This window comes from Anas acuta, chromosome 3, assembly GCF_963932015.1.
Source record: "Anas acuta chromosome 3, bAnaAcu1.1, whole genome shotgun sequence".
Classification (NCBI taxonomy): Eukaryota; Metazoa; Chordata; class Aves; order Anseriformes; family Anatidae; genus Anas; species Anas acuta.
The window spans coordinates 23,442,928-23,462,774 of record NC_088981.1 but is presented as its reverse complement, the minus strand read 5'-3'; the positions used below and the strand labels follow the sequence as shown (position 1 = coordinate 23,462,774).

The following is a 19,847-nucleotide window of genomic DNA, read 5'->3' as shown; positions in this document are numbered from 1 at the left end:
AGCTGAAGCTCTCAGAGAGGATGGAAGGGAAGGAGAGAGGCAGGAAGGGAAGGAGGGAGAAAAGCACCTGGAAGTGGAAGCTAATTGCAGCAATTCCCCTTCGCTGTGAACTAGCAAGCCTTGGGATATGTTCCACATGGTGATTTTATTTTAGGATCAGCAAGAGATGTTTCTTTGTACACACGTGACATGACACTCACATACCTTTTTTATTTGCTGCCTCAGCTGAAATCAAGAATATTTTCAACAACAAAACAAACAAAAACCCGCGTGACAGTTACCAGAAAAGTAAAAATACAAGATAGAGTCCTGAGAGATAAAAATTTATTTATATCTGATCAGCATGTCATGATATGGTCACAACTCATACAGCTGACAATCTCATAGCCAAAAGAAGGATTTTTTCTGTTTTTTAAAAATACATTTTTCTTTCCAGCAGGAAAGATTTTTAAAACATTTCATACTAGGCAGGAATTAAAAACAATGGCTTTTTCAATATGACAACACAGCTGGTAAGCAGTGGATCTCCCACCAGTGCCTTATATTTAGATTTCAAATTTTCCCTCCCCGATCCCCCCCACACCTCACAAAAAACACCACACAGGAAAACAGGACGAAACCCAGAAGGGAAACAAAGAGGTAGACATAACTACAACCACTGCGCAGTTTCGCGAGATGCCTCCCTGTGCTCCGAGGAGCTCCTTTTCTTGGTACTCTGAGAGCTATCCTTAGCGAGCTGGCCCAGGCCACAGAAGGAGGGGTGCTGTCCCGCGCTGTATTGCTTTGCCTGGCTGAACTTGTTTAAAAGCAGACTGCTCTGATAAAAAATAGATGCATCTACAAAACCATTACAGCCTTGCTCACAAAAAGGTTGGATTCGTTTCTTTCTTGGACGGCAGCAGACCAGGGACACTGGGGGCCCAGGTCCTGCTCTTGGTGCCGCCTGAACTCTCACAGACTTCAAGGGGAATCATTGCCATGCAGTGCCCTGCACAGAAACTCTGCGGTCTCAGTGCCAGAGAAGTTTCCAGCAGGTGCTCGAGCAGGCAAGCACCACAGAAGCTGCTTCTGCCCTACTGCTCCACTCCTCCCCTTAAACCACTTCTGGCATAGAAAGATTTCTCTGCATCCTTCCTGAGAGCTCTACAAGCAACAGTATCACTTAAATTAACTCTCACTGTATGGTGAACTGAAGTGTTACCCTACTGTTTGTAGTGTCGATGGCAAACACAACAGAGATTGTGCATCTATTAGATACAACCACAATAAATACGACCCTCAAACAAAATCATCTCCGCTATTAAGGATTAGAAGCACATGAAATAATTGTGAAAAAAAATCAACTTTATTTTGCCACACACAAAAAATGGGAAAAAACACCTAATAATCTCTGTGGAGAAATGCTTCTTCTGTATCTGTCTACATTTGTGAAAGACATCTTGGCTGCTGGAAAGATTTGGTAAAAAAAATGCAATGAAATAAATTCAGTAAAGTAAATCCAAACACAACCATCCCTTTGCAAAATCACAGAGACTCACTAGAGGCTTCTGCATCCATTTTATCATACAGAACAAAATGCGAGTAACACAGGAGGGAAGGAGAAAATTGGAGGCTAAAATAAATGGTGTCAAGAAAGCTAATTGTTATCATATAAAACAAACAATATTGTAGAGTAACTTTAAAGGAACTAACTCACTTTAACAGGACAGTTGCTCAGTGTATGATTACTTCATTATCCAATGATAAAAGATTTAGCTTTAAAATGCATAGAATTCTTTTAAAGACTTGGTTTGTGTCACAGCCAAGTAGCCTACAGTTTTTACACAGAAAAATTAAAGTTGCTCAAACCTGTTCATAATGTATGCAGACTTTTTAACTCAGAGTATGGTTTCAATTTTGCTCTTCCAATTGTCTTTTCTTTAAAAAAAAGTGTAAAAGCTATCACATATGCAATTTTGCAAAATAACCTTTTATTTCATATGGCTCCATTATTTCCAAACAATACAGTACCCCAGATGTATAATTACTTCGTGTGATTGTATCAGATCAACAACCGAACCTCCAGCTGACTATCACAGAACGCACCATTCCCAGACTCATGATTTGGAAATCCCAGTTTCAAGTACCTTTGGTCCCAACGTTTTATGACAAGGCAAAGTGGAGCAGTTGAATCCTGTCACACACAGTGATCGGTACATCTGTATTAACTTGTACAAACAAGTGAAAAAGTTAACAGCACTTTATGGCAATGTCAGACAGGAAAAACCCAACAATTACATCATTTGCAAATCAAGTCAATAATGAGCAGTACCACAGTGGTCGTTGGATTTTTAATGCAGTAAGATGCATCTTATTTTTGATGCTGAGCACGTAAGAGGGAGAAGGAAGCTTTTAGTTTTCTGGTGAGCAAGGTAAATTGCAATCTTTCTCCTCAAAATCTGATGAGAGCAACTTAAAAAAAAAAAGTCCCTCCTGCAAGAGACATTGTTGAAATACTTTCTAGAACCATACACAAAACACAAGAGAATCTGTAAGGAAGGTACACTCAGAGGGCACTGAAACAAAAACACTGCTCTTTTTGAAGGGGCAGGTATTCTTCATATAACGGGATTCAAAGAGCTAAACCATTAGGACTTGCATTGTTTCACTTTTAACCTGTTTATGAAAAATTAAACATAGAAACTTACAAATGTTGTGTGCAACCCCAGCAGAGAAACGTCTTTATTCACAATAAACTTCACTATCTTCTCGCTTGTGCGCGCAACAATTATTTTTCTTTACCTTTCTCATCCTGTCACTTTATACATTCTTCCATAATATTTCTCCTAATACAAATTCAAAGGTACAGTAATTAACCATTTTGTGATCAACTGTACGGTTTGTTAACATCACTTTTATAAAATGCATCGTGAGCTCTTCAGAAGCGGAAACCCACGGGTGCTGCAGCAAAATGCTCGCTACAGCTCCACCACCGGCCAACTGCCCGCAGGCAGAACCGAACTGCAACCAAGAGGAATTTATGTTCTACAGACCAGCCTGCTACACTCCAGCCTTCACCAGCATGGTATTTTTAGCACAGAATCTCTCGGGTGTTGTATACATTTTATGTTTTTCCCTTACTAGAACAACTTCTCTGCCACGAAGTAGCATCCAAATTCGTGCTGGGAGGGTGCTTTGGATTTTGTTAACAACAGTTTCATTCCACTGTCATCTACAGTGACTCAGCCGCGGAGAGAGACAACATTAGGCTCCCTTCACATTTTCCAGTGCAGGAAGGAAAAGAAGCCTAGAACCTAACACTATGTCCTCACCCTATCAAAACAACGATCAGTGTTTGCAAACAGATGCCTTGCAATAGTAAGAAGTATAAAGGAACTAACTGAAAATGCACAGGACCAGATAAATCAAAGGATTATCTGAAACATTATTGCGCGTTACTAATTTCTTCAGGCAGCATGTGAACACTCACTATTGACTGTAATCCACTGGAAGAAAAACAAACAAACAAACAAAAAACAAAACAAAACAACAAAAAAAACCAAACACTGCATTTGAAAAAACAGTATGATCTTACATGGAGTTTACTGAGTCTACAAAGAACAACCTCCTGATGCAAGTTACTGCTGTGCAATCTGCTTATATAAACTTCCCTTTTTATATCACTCTAGTCTGTCCTAGCTCAAAATAAAACCAGCTGTATCATGGGCATCTCTGCGGTTCTGATCAAACCACCTGGTGGAGGACAGAAATAATTAGCTCACCATCTGCATTTTGCAGTTTTGAGAGTCTACTTATGCCCACGTGCTGCAGACATAACCACTTACACTGTAATGGCACCGGCTGCCTCAGCACCTGCCTGGAAAGCGGCAGATTAAATACATTCATTCTGCCAGCTGTACCTCAGCAGGAGCAACAGGAAAAAAAGCGTACTCCCAAGACTGCCTCCCTCTTCAGGGCTTCACTCTCAAATGTATTTTATGTTACACTAGAATTCAGGTGTGTGACTGGGTGTAAACGGGTGGGATTTAGAGACATCTTAAATAAAATACTAAGCTGTAGGCAAGCACTGTCCTTTGTCTTTCAGTTACAGAGGTACCTTTAAGTCCATGAGTGGACTCTCAGTTCAGGGAAACTTACTGTTCATCTAGCAGTTTGCAACCATCCTATTTTTTTGCAACTAGGATAAAACTATTTTGGGGAGAGATAGAGATGCGTATTTGACAAGGTGTCTTTCAATTAAACCAGGAGAATCGGCATTGCCTCATTTTAGTACACTCTTCACTCCCCCTTCCTGACCCCCAGAGGAAACACTTTAAATTTTAAATATGTATTTATTTAAATTCTGCACACCACCTACTGATTCCCGTAGCAGGAGAGAGAGAGAGAGAGAGATAGGGAGAGAAGGAGGGGGATCAATATTGCTAATTTAGAGCCAAAACTACTGAGGGCTTACTATGTTCTCAGTAAAATTAGAGTATGAAGTTCTGGCTATCCTGCTGGTATTTAGAGAGATTAATTTTATTTTAGGAACAGCTCTTTCAAATCTGTGTATAATCACATAAACACAATGCCAACTAGACCTGCCAGAAGTAAGCCCGTACATCACAGACACCCTTTCAGAAGTACCCTGTATCACACATCTGAAAATGGGACTGGAACTTCTGGTCCAGTTTGCCTTTAAATTCAACTCGTTCTTCCACCATGGTTTCTAGCACACTGGTGAGCTAAGTAGTACTGCCCTCCTTGGAGTTACTCAGAATATTTCACGTACCTTTTGTTTTTGCAGTAATATCTTCTTATAAGTTGATGACAACTATTATATCTATTTTTTTTTCTTTTTTTAAGAAACTAGTTTTCCTTCTATTATTCCTTAGCAAAACATTAAGATGGTTGGCATTGAATTATTTAAACTCTCCCACAAGTATATTTAGCGCTGTTGCAACTAGCAGGGGAGAAAAAGGCCTCTAGAAACCACTCAAAGGTCACCTTGGTGGGACCGCAGTATACAAAATACAAAGGTGGCTAAAAATCACCAGCAGCACCAGCAGACCGTCAGAAACACCTAGAATTGCTCTGGCTTCCAATGCATGACAGATAAAGCTTTCCCCTACTCCCTAAGATGTATGTCTTTCCTTCACTGTATTTTCACCTTTAAAAGTGCATTTTGAAAAGTGATAATGATCAACGGGATGCATTCTGAACACAACGGGGAAACAGACCAAGTGGCTTTAATATTCTCCAGGTTTCCTCCTAATACGAGATACTGGTAGCACACAGAATTCGGACAGCTGATGGTAAAACCACAGCAGGGATGGGCTGATTCATCACACGTGGATAACTTTTAATCACACTATGATGCTGCAATGCTTTTTTTGAGGGTTGATTCCTCACAAAGCACACCTGACGCTGAACCTTACTTGGGTCCTGGTTTTAGATCAACGTGTCTAATACAACAGCTGCTGACTGGGTAGCCTCAAAGTTACCGCCACCAGCTCCGCAGAGTATCTCAGACTCCAGCACAATGAGCTGCAATAAAGTACAAGTTTGTGCAAATGAGGAAATCTCTACCACACCAATGCTGTACAGACTACGGAAGAGACAAGTTGCTGAATTTTCTGAGCTCTAACTACAATGCCAAGAAATACTTGCGGTGACAGTTTTCTTGTCGCAGACATTCTTCTACGGTGGTTGTACGATTGCACCTTTTGTCCAAATGCTGAATTTGCTTAAGTGTGGGTGAGAGTATACACTTTTTAAAAATACAGACAATTCTTAAAATAATACATCATCAGGTCACTATGTTACTGATCTTCACTTTCAGTGGAGTTTAAAATTTCCCCAGAGAGAGGTAAGAGTCCATCCAGTATTTTCCTTTACTCTTGTATATTCACATTTGCACATACAATATGATATTCATTTGCAAGAGCCTGGATTCCCACTGTGTCCTCAGGTCCCATTCAACTTTTAAAATAGGCAATGATAAAAATACTGTAGGATGCAGTACCACATACCGCCTGACAAAAATGCAAGTGATTGTATGCCAACTAGCCACAGATTACTGAGGGTCATCGCCCGAGACACAGCTTTCGTTTGACCCTGCAGTGGAGGAAAAGCTCCTGAAAAAGAAAAGAACACACAGGTAATGCTTTCACAGCAGGAGTGATAGGCTTCATGCATTAGCCTTTACCATTGCTACCTGACCCATAACAGTGTATTGATTAGTTTTGTATTAGGCTGTACGTTTTCAAAATAATCTTCACTATTATCAGTCATCTTCAAGAAAATAAAATAAGCTTTATTATTAAGACTAACATTCATTTCATTTGGATATAAACTTAAACTTTCCTTAAAAGCAGCCATCCTGACTATATTCAACCCTTGCAAGGAGATCTGACTGGCAACTGAAGTCTTCTGGGTTATTTTTTATAGTTGTGCTAATGTCCATATTATCAAACTGAATGGATGCTGTGAAAAGCTTTGCAGCTGTTTGGCAATAATTTGGTATACTGTGAACAACTAAATTCTCAACTTTCCTCTTGAATATGGACATATACATACAACCACATACATATAATATGTATATATACTTTTTTTTTCCCCCCTTACAATAATTTTTATATGTTGTTTGAACATTCATTAGCCAGTCAGGTCACATAGACTGAAGGTCACAAGGAAGCACTCTAATTTGCTACTCTGTTTTCTAGAAGTAATTTTTGAGATGTCTGTTTATATGAGAAGGATTGGCAGGAGTTACAGCTGACAATTAAAACGTTCATTTTTTCCCTATTTTGACTTTTTATGACTTACAACACTACACTGTGTCCAAATACATCAGAGCCTTATGATCATAAGCACATTTTTGCATATATTTACTTCTGTATATTAAATAATTTGTGTAACATGTTGCTGAGATGCACAAAACCTAGTTGATATGAACCACTTTTTTTTAGTTATTTACAGAGGATACAAAAACTAAATATACTAGATGAAGATGTTCTTGCAACAGCATTATAGAGTTGCAGCTACACATAGAAAAACGAGAGGTGAATGATTCAAACAACACAGATACAACATCGTCAGTTTTGAATCTTAGAAACTGCACAATTTGGGCAATTAGATACCATCAGTAACTTATCTCTGTGCTTCACATTTGCAATCATTGGAGGAATTGCAGTCAAGTACTTAAGACAAAGCTTTTCTTTTTATATGAATGCTCTCACATTAAAAAAATCTTGATGAGTCCCATCCTCCTCTCACTGACACATATTTTCACACATGGGCAGATTTGCCACACCATTTATTCACCAGTAATTCTCACTACTGATCTCTTCTTTGCCCACTCTACACTAGATTTCGTCTTCCATGGCTCATCTGTTTTTCCTGTACCAACACTGACCTTTGGTTTAAATAACTCTCCTTTCCCCTCAGGCCGGACAGCAACTGCCTCTTCCCCTTCCTCCTCTCCCAAGCCAACTTGTGTCTCACAGGGAAAATGATCCTTCACTTTGCTAGACGAGCACTTCCAGTTGTCCTTCCCAGAAACAACTCCTCCTTCCCCTCCATCATCTTAGCACCTATTACCTGCCCCTCTTCCCAGTTCAACTCATGTTTCTTGACAGATCTATATGCAGAATTTGCAGATGAGGTTTCAAATCTGGTACAGTGGAAAAAGTGTTTCTGTACCACTACTGAAAATACCCTCCTGCTGCCCTGTAGGATGACACTGCTTACTTTTTTTAGTTGCATCACATCAGTTGGCTTGTGGTCAGAATGAACAAGGAGTGTGATGTCTTCAGTATGCAATTATTCATTTCCAATGCTTTTTGTTTTAAAACTAGTCTCCAAGTGCTAAGTAATCCCATTTGTATAACTGCATTATTCAAGGTTATCCCGCTCAAGACTTCAGAGAAATCATGCAATTGCCAATACAAGCTTTCCATGAACTGCTAGGAGTATTTGTGTTGCTCATACCTACAGATGTTTACTGTAAATATTTTAATTTTATAAACAAAATGTGTAAAATCTACTTATAAGAAAGAATGGGACAGTTTCATCTTCAATTTTTAAGATATATATATTTTTTTAAAGACATCGAATATTACAGGTTTTCCCTAGATCAATTGAAGTCCTTACTAGTTAGGAATACTGCAAAAAGGGAAAAAATATTTTAGGCACATATTCTTTTTCTTCCCACATAAAAACACTCCAAAAGAATGTACTCCTACTGATGGTAAGAGATTATACCAGTAACAAGCTTTTGACATTTCAAATAGCCTTAAATGTTACTCAGGCTTAAAACAAATAGTTCACCGAATAAAAATATTTTAATTTCATAATGAAAGTTACTGCCTGAAGTCAACCTTATGAACTCAGACAAGTTCCCAAGCAGCATGTATTACAAAGTCAAAATGCTGCCACATCCCCAAGTCTTAAAAATGCACTAACTTGAAACAATACAACGCGCTCCCAAAAAGCAAGCTGCTGGGCAGCTTCAGGGATTCCCCTCATATTAGTCCTCAGGACTGGTGGGGTTTTCCAAAAACTGCAATAGCACATTTGCAGTAAACCATGACAGCAAAAGCAAATGCAAGTAAGTTCTCAACTGGCATAATTAGTAGTAACTTTAAATTATGCTAATTTATGCCTAATAAGGTTCTGTGTCATAGCATTTACATTTATAGCATCTTATTAATTCATGCTCATTACCCAGTAAATTACGACCAATCATCCTATTTTTGAAGCACATTCCAAGGAGTATGTCTGATTATATTCATTATACTGTTTGAAATTCTGGTCTAGTTAGGTTTTTAGGCATGACCATGTTATTGGCATGGTATTTGTGAAATAATGTCTCAATAACAACAATTCCTTACATCCTATTGACTACACTTTTAGGCAGACTCACCAAGTTATTTGTCTAATATATGCATCTGGATGCAAGTTACATAGCAGGGTCTGACTTTGGCTATCAATTATGGTTGAATGACAGCAATATTTCATACAGCACAGTACAACGCTGGGTTGCTAACGAATTCAATTAAGCAATCATTTTAAGCAGTAGAATTGATAAATTAAGCACTCAGAACAGAATCAAAACAGTTATTGCAGTAAATCATCTAACAGAAGTAACATCTCTGATTAGTCACTCTGGAATATTAAACTCAGTTGATTCAACAGACTGCATTTCTCCTCAGCAGTTATAATCGCTAAGGGATTTATTTTTCTTCAAAAACACGTTGCATTATTTCATCTGGAGTCTTTCCACTCGGTTTGTTTGACAAACTTCCTTTCCTGTATGTTTAAACAAAACTGTATTTTTTACTCTCTGGATTTTCTTTTTTATTATAATAAGATCCTCTGGTCTGTGCTCTGAAAACACGCACACAGCCAACAACTGGATGGAAAAAAAAAAAGAGCCTTGGGAAAACACCTCCCCAGCTAAGCATTTACCTAGTATTTTAAATCACATCATTTGCCAGTATCCCTTCAGTAATGTTATTAAAGACCCAAATGTATTTAGATATCTCTCTGATCCATTAACACTGAAAGTATGTTATGCCAGAAGTGACCCAGAGTATGTCACGGCAAGGAGACCAGTGCTCACAGCAAAGGGCTGCAGGCAGACAGACTCCGAAGATGTTATGCTATGTTGTTCTTACAGATTGTTCCAGTCAAAGCATCCTTCTGTTCAACTTAGTGGGAAACAGAAGAGAGCTACGATTTTGGACTACACCTACAGACTACCTCGGTCAGTTTTCCTGTTTGTACAAGCGCCTGAGGAAGATGTTATATAGCCACACTAAGATAAAACAAAACCTGTCTCACATAAGAGCTTTATTTATTCTCTTTTTTTCAAGAACTTGCTCATTTTTAAACCCTGAAGACTTTATGTCCCCTCCAAACTTAAATTCTGAATACTTTTTACTGGTGCATGTGAACATTCACTACCTCTTTGAATCTTGCTAAATTATTCCCCTTTGGCAGCAAGTTTCCCAGCTGAACTCTACATGTATGTTACTGGTGAAACAAGGGGATTTCCTTAGCTTTGTTTCAATTGTGACAGCTTCCAAATGCTACCCAATGCTAATCACAGCCAGGCAAACTGTTTTCTACATCATTCCTTAGTATACATTCTTTTGCCACATAAAAAGTGTTAGTATCTATATGTATTGTATTAATGTGAAAAGCATATATGCATTCTTAAATCACTTTGAGATCCTTATAAGAAAAGACATAATCAAAGCACAATTCTCTTTGCTAGACACCATCCTACCTGTTTCATAGAAATGTGTCAGGAGATCCTCCTTTTCAATGAATCGTTGATATAGCCAGTGTGTAAGAGCTTCAGGCTCTGCAGGTACATCTTTAATTGGAAAAATCCTACCAAAGAAAAAACATAGTTCATTCTCTCTGTTTCACAGACCACGAATATTAAGGGTACAAAACAAAACTACCAGCCAGGTGCACACAGAAGACAGAAGTATTATTAGCTTCTATCAAATACAATAGTACAGCATTTGAGAGAAGCTAATAAGTTGTGGTTTTATTTTTAATAGAGAAATACCACACCGTATTACTATCCTTAAAAGAAATTACCAATCAAGAAGCAATGACATTCATGCACTGAAACCATCAAATGCAAAATACTGAGAAAGTTCAACCACAGTTTTGAAGAACCAGTATTTTAAAAGCCCAAGGGAAGAATTACTATTGTTTTTGTACTTCGGCATTGAATACTAGGCTATTTAGAAAAATCAGATGTCCACGACAGAATTCACTAAGATATATACAGAGAGAAACCCCCAAAACAACCCACCATACCTCAGCAGATTTTCTTCAAAATAAAATTTCAAGTCCTACAGTAATTGCGAAATTTCCTCAGTGGAGTGAGTGCCTTTTGATATATACAAGAGGCTATGTATCTGCTGTGGTTCAAAGGGAGGCCAACAAAAAATATCTGCGTATCAGGCTAGCCTGAAAAATTCACACTCAGAAATGTAAGACCTTTACTGTAGGTCTCTTTTCTCAGGAGAGCTCCCATTTACCTTGTCATCTATGCTACGGTGGGTTTTTTGTTTGTTTTTAAACACAGTCTGACTGATTATACTGAAAAGAATTTGCAGTGATAACTTTATCATGTGGGAAGTTTCTGAACAGATACTGGCAGATTACAGAAATAAGGGACACATCTGAAGAATGCTTTTGTTGCTGTTCCTGTTTTCAACATCCTGGCTTTGTTGCTAAGTCGTTTGTACCTCCTCCTTTCACAGTTCTACACATGAAAAAATAAGCTATTAGTGGAAAAGAAAAGAAGCAAAGACTTGATCTAACGAATGAATAAAAACCAATGGTGCTTTGGTAGATAGAGAAGACTTCAATATAAAGAAATGAACAATTTTATTTACCCACTATGGCATCAGTGTTAACTCAGATAGTTGCGTAGCCTTGGTAGCAGCTCTACCTTTACCTTTCTCAAAGTGCAGAGCTCTTTGTGCCAGAAGTCTTTGGACAAAGAATACAAGACAGCTGGTAGTGCAGCAAGCTCAAGTCCTTAGCGTGCACATTAAGAAAATGGAAAAGACAGGTAGTAAAGAACTATCTCATCTCGAAGCCCAGATGCTGTACCGCAAATCAATATTGAATGGTATTGCATGTAAAGTCAAGTGAAAACACAGATAGACCGTTTCTGTTGAGGGCTTAGCATTAAGGCTGACTGACTCCCTGTCCACAAGCACAACCAAGTTGCCAAGCACTATTTTTACGCTCTTCTGCCTATCTGGTGTGAAGAGATAAAAGGACTCAGCAACTGAATATCATGTTTCACAGTATATTTTTGAAGGACAGATGCTTGCTGACGCAAGTTTGAAGATGGTTCAGAACTAACAGAATGCGTGCGTGGGCTCAGGACAGAAGTCTAGGATTACCTGGCTTCACATGCATTTTCCACTGTAAGCTGCAGGCATTCTTCACCTCCACTTGTCAGTTACTGAAGGGACCGACTACTCAATGACCTAATCAAGCCTGATGTTTTTCCAAGAATGTACTCACTAGTCTGAAAACGTTATCACAAGAGCTAACAAGATATTCATTAGAAACTACTTAGCAGCTGGCACTTTAATGGAGTAGCAAAGTAGCATAAAGGATGCTAATATTTTGAGAGACTAATGGAGTGCAACATAGCAGCTTCCCGCTTGAATCCATTCATGTTCTTGTATGAATCAATACAGTATCAGAATACTCCAATCTCTCAAACTTTTACTCAAACTTTCGAAGAGGCAATCACAGTCACACCCTTTCTGAATGAATATTAATTTGAATGAATATTAACGTAGAGTGGAAAACAAGTGGTTTCCCAATAGTGCTACATTGCCTGTCACGTTATCAATGGTAACTAATAGTGTGTTTAGAAGTATGTTCAAACAGTTTTAGATTATCTAGGTTTATATTTTACTTGCAGAGTATTTGTATTAATGACTGAACTTAATTACAGATGAAATGTCTAAAAGAATCCTAAAACACTGGAAACTATACTGACTGCCACTATCCTCATTCTCTGCTCATCAGATGGCTAAATGGAGATTGGGTCCAGGAAAGGCAACCGAGAAGCCTGATGTTACAGAACTCTACACGGACGATCCAAACCCAAAGGATGAAAGCACCACACTGACCAGAGCAGGTTCATCACCTGGCATCAGCTGTGACGTCTGCCAGCTCTCCTGTTCAAAGATTCTGGGAACAGTTTTGTCTTTTCAATGATACACAAACACTGGTCGATGTGGTCACAGCCTGAGCATCAACTTGGCTGCAACCCACTGCTGTGCTTCCAGCATCAGGAACGCCAAAAAAGGAGGAACTCCTCAAGAAAATAAAATGTATTGACATACAGAACTGTGCTGACAGGGAACAGTGGGTCAATACGTAGTATCTGACACCTCTGGAGTCTCTCGGGCACCTGAATCCTTCTAGTTTTTGAGCAACACTGGCCTCATCCTGCACGAAAATACAAACGTCTTCATTCCTGATGTGGCAAACACAAAAATTTATAGCACCAGGTAAGACAACTTGACCAGGAAAGTCAAGCAGAATGGAAATTCTTTAATTTCTTATCAAGGGCACTGCTGCTTCACTATCATCAGGAGTGCTGGCAAACCCCAGTAACGACCGTGCTGCCGCCAGCTGTGACCTGAGGCACTGGAAGCAGCGATGGCAGCAAGGCCGCACCGTGATGGAAGGCTGCGAGGCCTGTCTTCTCCTTCCACCATTAACAAGTCAGTAATTACATCCATGGCGAAGACTAGAATAAACATTTTGTACGTCCTTCCCTCTCAACATACAAAGGCGTGTGTACGCATACAGACTCCTACATTCAAAAGACGTTTAGATGTAGAGCTTAGGGATATGGTTTAGTGGGGACTGTTAGTGTTAGGTCAGAGGTTGGACTCGATGATCTTGAGGTCTCTTCCAACCTAGAAATTCTGTGTGTGTGTGTGTGTGTGTGTGATCTGTAACTCCCTCACCCATGAACCATAAGCTGAAGAAAGCAGCTTCAGTTCTTTTCTTGCCGGAACTCCGGAGAGATCCTCACTTCAGCTCAGGCACAATTTTATTCTATAAAGTTTTCAGAATACTTCCCAGACTGAACAGGGAAAAATATTTATTTTAGCATTTTTCTTTGAGATTCAGCAGAGAGAAAAGCTTTTTTTCACCTGCAAGACTGCAAGGGAAACCAACGACCATAAAGCTTTCACCAGATGTACAGCCAGAGAGCAATGCATATTTGGGCAAATAAATAAGCGATCCTCTTTCAGAATATTATAACGTTTCATATTATTATAACGTTTTCAAGACCTGATTCAACACAACCATCTGAACCAGTCGGTTTCTTGAGGTGGCATCTGAGGCACCGGCCCAGAAGCCTCTCCACAGCACCTGCGGGCCCGCGCCCTGAGGCAGCGTTAGAGCTGGCATCCGACCGCCCAGCCCCACGGCTGGCAGCAGGCTCATCCCTCTGCAGGGAGTTCCCCGGCTCTCCCCAAACTCACGGACTGCCTGGCTGTAACAGCCTGAAAGAGGGGAGGGTATTTCCTAAGTGACGCTGTGAGCGGATGTTTTTTCTGGTTTCCAAAACACGCAACAGCTAATCAGCCTCATCTTGTTAGCACCACCGTGATAAACGACAACCTCCACTCTTCTTGCTGCGTGCGGCATTGCTTTCTCAAACCCCCGTGGCATTACATGTGCTCATTCACAAGCCTACCACAAAAATTGTTTAGCCACCAATTATAAATCATTGATATTGCCTTCCACAAGGAACAAACATACTCTGGAAGAGCCCCAACCTGCCACATGTGAACATTTTGCTCCTCATACCTCATTGTCGGTTACTGTAACTTCAGTCCTGAAGCTAACAGAAGAATGGCTCACAGGGAAGCTGGGGCCATCCACTGCTGAAGCGTTGAACAAAAATTGTATTTTACTGTCCTTGGCTTTAGTTTTAATAGAGGAAACTTACTCCGAGTACCCACCCCATCTGACTGCCACACTTCAAGCTCGTGATGAAGCATGTGCGGCAGTACACGTAACGAAACAAATGCTAAAGCTCTTGCTAGATTCCTCCCTACCCTGTGATGCAGAAGCAAAGGATACGTAAGTACAGAATTATTTTTAGTCAGTTTAATCTGCATTCTTCTGTTCCTCACATCTAAAACGATCCATCCAACAAGAATGCAAGACTCAAAAGGTGGCTGTCCCGCATCTGAACAGCACGTACCCTTCGAAGTGACTCCATACCCCTCAGAGGAGACTCCTTCATCCCAGGCAGCAGCCTACAAGCAGTGCTCTCACCTGCCACAACACTGCACAGCGCCTGCAGCCACCCCAAGCCTCCATCCCCTCCAGATGGGAAGGGGTTTGCTCTCAGTCACAGAGGAAAGAGGAAAACCAAAGAGAAGGCAGAAGCCCACCTTGAACTGACAGATTTATCACTAACACCAGCAATATCTGCACATGCCAATAGATATATGAAGACTTGAAACTACCTAAAACAATTAATTTGGTATTTTTACACCTGGAGAGGCAGAAGAGCAAGAGGAATTTTATGGAAAAAGAACTAGCTAGAACACCTTTGTAAAAATGCATGGTAGAAAGGAACAGGAAGACAGAACGAGGCTAGTTATCTTAAAATCTACATCTGCAGAACAGTTTAAATGATACACTTCAAGATACATTACACCTCTTTTCTCAAAAGCTAACAAATAATTTTCAGAAATTTAGCATTCTCAGGAACAACTAATCCATTTTAAACAGCCCTTATTGGAGAAACCACCACTAATTCTGTATGAAAACGCTGAAGTTCATAGATACCATATTTAAGTACTAATCGCCTTTCATCCCCTGTCCTATCCTGAATTCTTTATTACCCCCTCCTCTTTCTAAATCTTATTTGCCATTCCAATGACTCTTTAAATAAACTCAACATGATGGAGGTCATTGGTAGATCTCAGGCACATCCAAAAATAAGTTACTTGCGTAAAAAAAGCATATTAAAATGTATTGCCGCGCTGGATGCCCTTCAGACACGCTTCTGCAAAACTCATTCAGCAGCCACAAAATATTCCATTTTATTTATAGCTAAGAGTCTAGTTTATTTTAATAAATCTGTATTCATGTATACACAGAAAACAAACTTCCTCAGTAGCTGGAAGCTTGCTTCAAAAGCAGCACAGGGCAAAAGCTGGTACGATGAAGGAAGGTGACACAGTTCTTATCTGCTCTGTGGCAGTGGGATGGCTGAGGTAGCTTGATAAAACATGGTCCTTCCCTGCAGCACAGCCGGGGCTCTCCTCTCGGCTGTGGAGGGGGCTATGGCTGGCTCTGACCTGGGGGCCTCTACACCACCCTCACTACTGCCCAGAGCAAACTGGGGACACGACTGTACCCGGAGGGGAAGTTTAGTGCAAAACAAACCTTACAACACCAAACCATTCCCAACTGAGTGAAGTCTAGATGTCAAACAAATTTCACAGACGGGTTTCTTTTTTTTTAACTAAATCAATTTTAAACTCTTGGGTTTTGACAGCAAACAGCAGCACTAGGGAAATCTTACTGTTAGAGACCAGCTGAGAAATGCCAAGCCAGACTGAAGAGTGACTGGTGTAAAAGAAAAAACTCCCTCCAGACAACAAAACCCAGCTCAGTGTGGGGGAAAAGCAGAAGCTGAGGAGGGTTGCCAGTATGCTGTCTTGTTACACAGACACCAAATCACTCAACTTATTTCTACATTGTGTAAATGTTGTGAGTCTGGATTCACGTTCAACACACATTGCACAGGATGACACCTGCATAAAGCTAAACTATTCTGAGGAGGGGACCAACCTTTCCGACAGACCTTGCAGTGATTCCTCTAGCTAGAGACACCCTGCACCTCCTAGCATGTAACCTTTTATTTTGCTTAGTGCTCTAACAGACAGCCACCCTAATTTCCCCCCAAAACACTGGCAGCGTTTGACCTGGACAAAGTTAATCGGATATTCTCCTTGCTTCTTATGGTTCTGAGAGCAAAATCAGTTTTTCAGCACTTTCAAGGGAGTTTTGAGGAACGTCTGTCAGGGTCAAAAATGTATTCTAATAGTTCAAAGGGTAAGCTTTCACACTTCTGTGTTTTAAAGAATGTGAAATTTGGTAATTGCCCATTTTTCTAAGAAAGTTCTTCTAAAATCTTGAGGAAAAATGAGGCCACAGCTGAGCCTAACTATGAGCTTCTGAAAACCATGTGATTTGTACAGAAAATGGAATTTTGACAAGCAAGCTTTAACTCACCTATCAAAATTGAGCTTTCAACCAAAAATGATTACTGGACTCTATCTGACATTTCCATCAGCAAAAAAAAAAAAAAAAAAAAAAAAAAAAAAATCTAAAAATGAAAAAATAAGGCTGGCCACTGTGTCCTCTACACTCCTCCTGCTGCTTTCTAAGTAGGATGAAAGAAACAATCCTGCATTAAAAGGACAGGCTGTGAGAAAGGGAAAACAGCAGATTTGGAAGACAGTATGGCAGAGACAGATTGTGACCAAGGGGGATGGCAGAGTGACTGAAACAAAGGAGGCTCTGCAATCTCTTCCTCTACTTCAGAGCGAGGAAGTAGCACAGAAAATGAACAGCAGCAGTGGAAAAAAGCTACGTCTCTCTCTGGACAGCTTTAAACAAAGAAAAAGCATTTTCAAGTCCCCAGTCTCCTTTCACACATCAGAGATTGCATCTAGTGAAATTATTGTTTACTTTTTCCAAACACTTTTTTTTTTTAAAATGATTTTTTTTCTAGACACAGAACTCAGTTCAAACAACACACGATGAGAAACTGATGTGCTAAAGCACAGGCCAACACAGACCTTCCTCTCTCCTCAGTCATTTAAAATAATCTCCCTAAAAAATATTTTAAATGTAAGCTCCCAAAGCATTTACAATTAGGAAAGGTAATGAGAAAAATTTTATTGTATCAAATGAAGGAAAAAGGTGAGTAACAACAATCCAGACATATTCAATATACATTTCATGGCAATTTCAGAGAAGATCTCCTGTGTCAATCCCCCCCAAACAGAAACACTCGTGACATTTCCATTGTTTTAGCAGTTATATGAAAAGATAAAACTCACTTTCCTTCAGTATCTCCTTTGCAAACTGAGTTTGTTTCAAAAAGTTAACAAAGAAACGTACTAATCTTTTTCAAGGGGACATCTCAGGTCTTAATGGAGCACAGGACCTTTCAAACCTCAGTCACTGGTCTGATACTTGCCCATGAGGCTGGGAACCAGCAGTAGTTAATGTCCAGTGGCTCTCAGAATTAAGAATCACTGAGGAACCATCACAGATTTATGGTCTGCAAAATAAGCAGCTGTGCTCTACGCTGGCAGCCGCAGACACTCCGGTTGTTCTGTTAGAGTAATATTCTGGTTTCCATGCAGAAGACAAATTGGAAGCAGCTCATGTTTCCAGGTCAAGACACGCAGCTTAACCAGCATACAAGGTGTTGTGGTGGTGTTTTTTTCCACCACAGAACCACTCCTGATTAAGATCTGACAAGGCAATGGGATCAAGTCATCACTGTATGTTTGGACATGTGAGGACACTACCTGGGAGGCTCTAAAGAGAGTTTTCCACTGGTCATGCTGGTAACTTCACAAATAAGCTCTAAGAAATTGCTGTTGGTCCACTGGGCTTCAATTATCTGGCTTCCCAATGCTGGAGAAGGTTTGATCAAGTGCCAGCAGAGCTGTAAGGTTTTCTTTCCCACCAGTAACTCTCAGGGAGAGAACGGTTGTCCCTCACTCTTCCCTACCTGACACCCTGTTTCCCAAGCTCATAGTCCATCCTTACAGGTTCTCAGTGGTACCAACAACTCAGTTCAAACTGCCAGTACATGATCTGAAACTATTAAAACCCTGAAGGCGTCCATGACATCGCAGCATTCTGCTAAAAAATAACCGCTAGTGAGTAAAGCCAGGTGATCTAGGAAAAAAAAAAAAAAAAAGAAGGAAAGAAAGAAGGAAAGAAAGAAGCGCTTGCTGTAATGCCCTGAATGGAATCCAACAGAAAATGTCTGTGTAAGCAACAGAAAAAGATGATGCAACATGAGTGAACTCATACACACACAAAATTCAACTGCTCTCTGCCAATGCTGCCATGGATAAACACGGCTACGTTTATCCACATAAATGTTAAATATATATTTAAAGCTACACGGAAATATCTAAAAATAAACGTGATTATCATAAACACTGAAGGTGAAAATTCACTGCTCTCATTCCAAACCACAGCTCTAGTCCCAGACACTTTAGTTCTTCACATCTCATTCAGAAATGATATGGTGAGCCTGAAAAAAAGGACAGCAAAATGGTGTGATGGTTCTGGTATACAATTCTTCTGGGTAGTCAAAGAGATGAGAAGAGCTGCAAAAGGGCCTGACAATAGTCGCAGACCAAATCCAAATACCAGCATGTGCAAGGCAATGAGCACCGGGGAAGGAACAAGCAAGAGCTGCTACACCCTCACAGACGGCCCCAGGCTTCAAGATGAGCACTTCTTGCTCTGCTAAGTGATCCCAAAATCACTGTGGGGAACTGGGGGTATCAGTCATCTCCCAAACTGCTTACAGCACAACCAGGAAAGGCACAGACAAAGCTCATCTGTGAGGTTTTTGGTGTAAGGAGACACCAAACGCATGAAGACTCGCCAGGCTGGCAGGGGCGCAGCGAGGCAGGATATGAGACAGCTGCAGAGCCACGGGGCGGTCACAGAGCGAGTGATTCAGCCACAACTGGCAGGACGCGGGAAACAGGGTGCACCCGCTGAAGTCATCGGTGGAAAGTTTCATGCAAAAGGGAAGCAACTCCCTGCTGCCACCCGCCAGAACAATTACACGTAGTAAATCCCACGGGATGTTGTAAAAGTCTAAAGGGTAAGCAGTTTATAAAGGGTATCAGACAAGTCCATAGAATCACAGAATGGTTTGGGTTGGAAGGGACCTTAAGGATCAGTTTGTAACAACCCCCTGCCATGGGCAGGGACACCTCCCACCAGACCAGGCTGCCCACGGCCCCATCCAGCCTGGCATTTTACAGCCACCGAGCACCCACGTGCAGAGGGATCTCTCACGGTTTCCCTCCCCACGTTCTTGTTGCTGCCGTCTGCTCCCAGAGATCTGTAGGAGTTGCTGGCCTGGGTGTAACTGCAGCCCTTATGGTCTTATGGACACGTACCTCAAGCTGGCAAGCCAACCAAGAACGACCCCAACTGGAGAGTCGGCCACAGCACCAGGCAGAGCCAAGACCCTCCGCTCTCATTTTAGAGGC

At 40.6% G+C, this 19,847-nt stretch overlaps 1 protein-coding gene across 3 annotated transcripts in view; it reads right to left on the bottom strand.

Moving 5' to 3' along the window:
- Positions 1-1,323: 1,323 nt before the first annotated feature.
- The window catches only part of LPGAT1 (lysophosphatidylglycerol acyltransferase 1), a 66,167-nt gene continuing 47,643 nt past the window's right edge, over positions 1,324-19,847 (bottom strand). For all 3 annotated transcript variants that reach the window (XM_068676124.1, XM_068676123.1, XM_068676125.1), the window contains 2 exons: positions 10,274-10,380; positions 1,324-6,116 (listed from right to left, as the gene is read on the bottom strand). In XM_068676124.1, the coding sequence (XP_068532225.1) occupies positions 5,965-6,116; positions 10,274-10,380 (259 nt within the window). In that variant the 3' untranslated portion in view covers positions 1,324-5,964. The remainder of the gene's footprint in view (positions 6,117-10,273; positions 10,381-19,847) is intronic.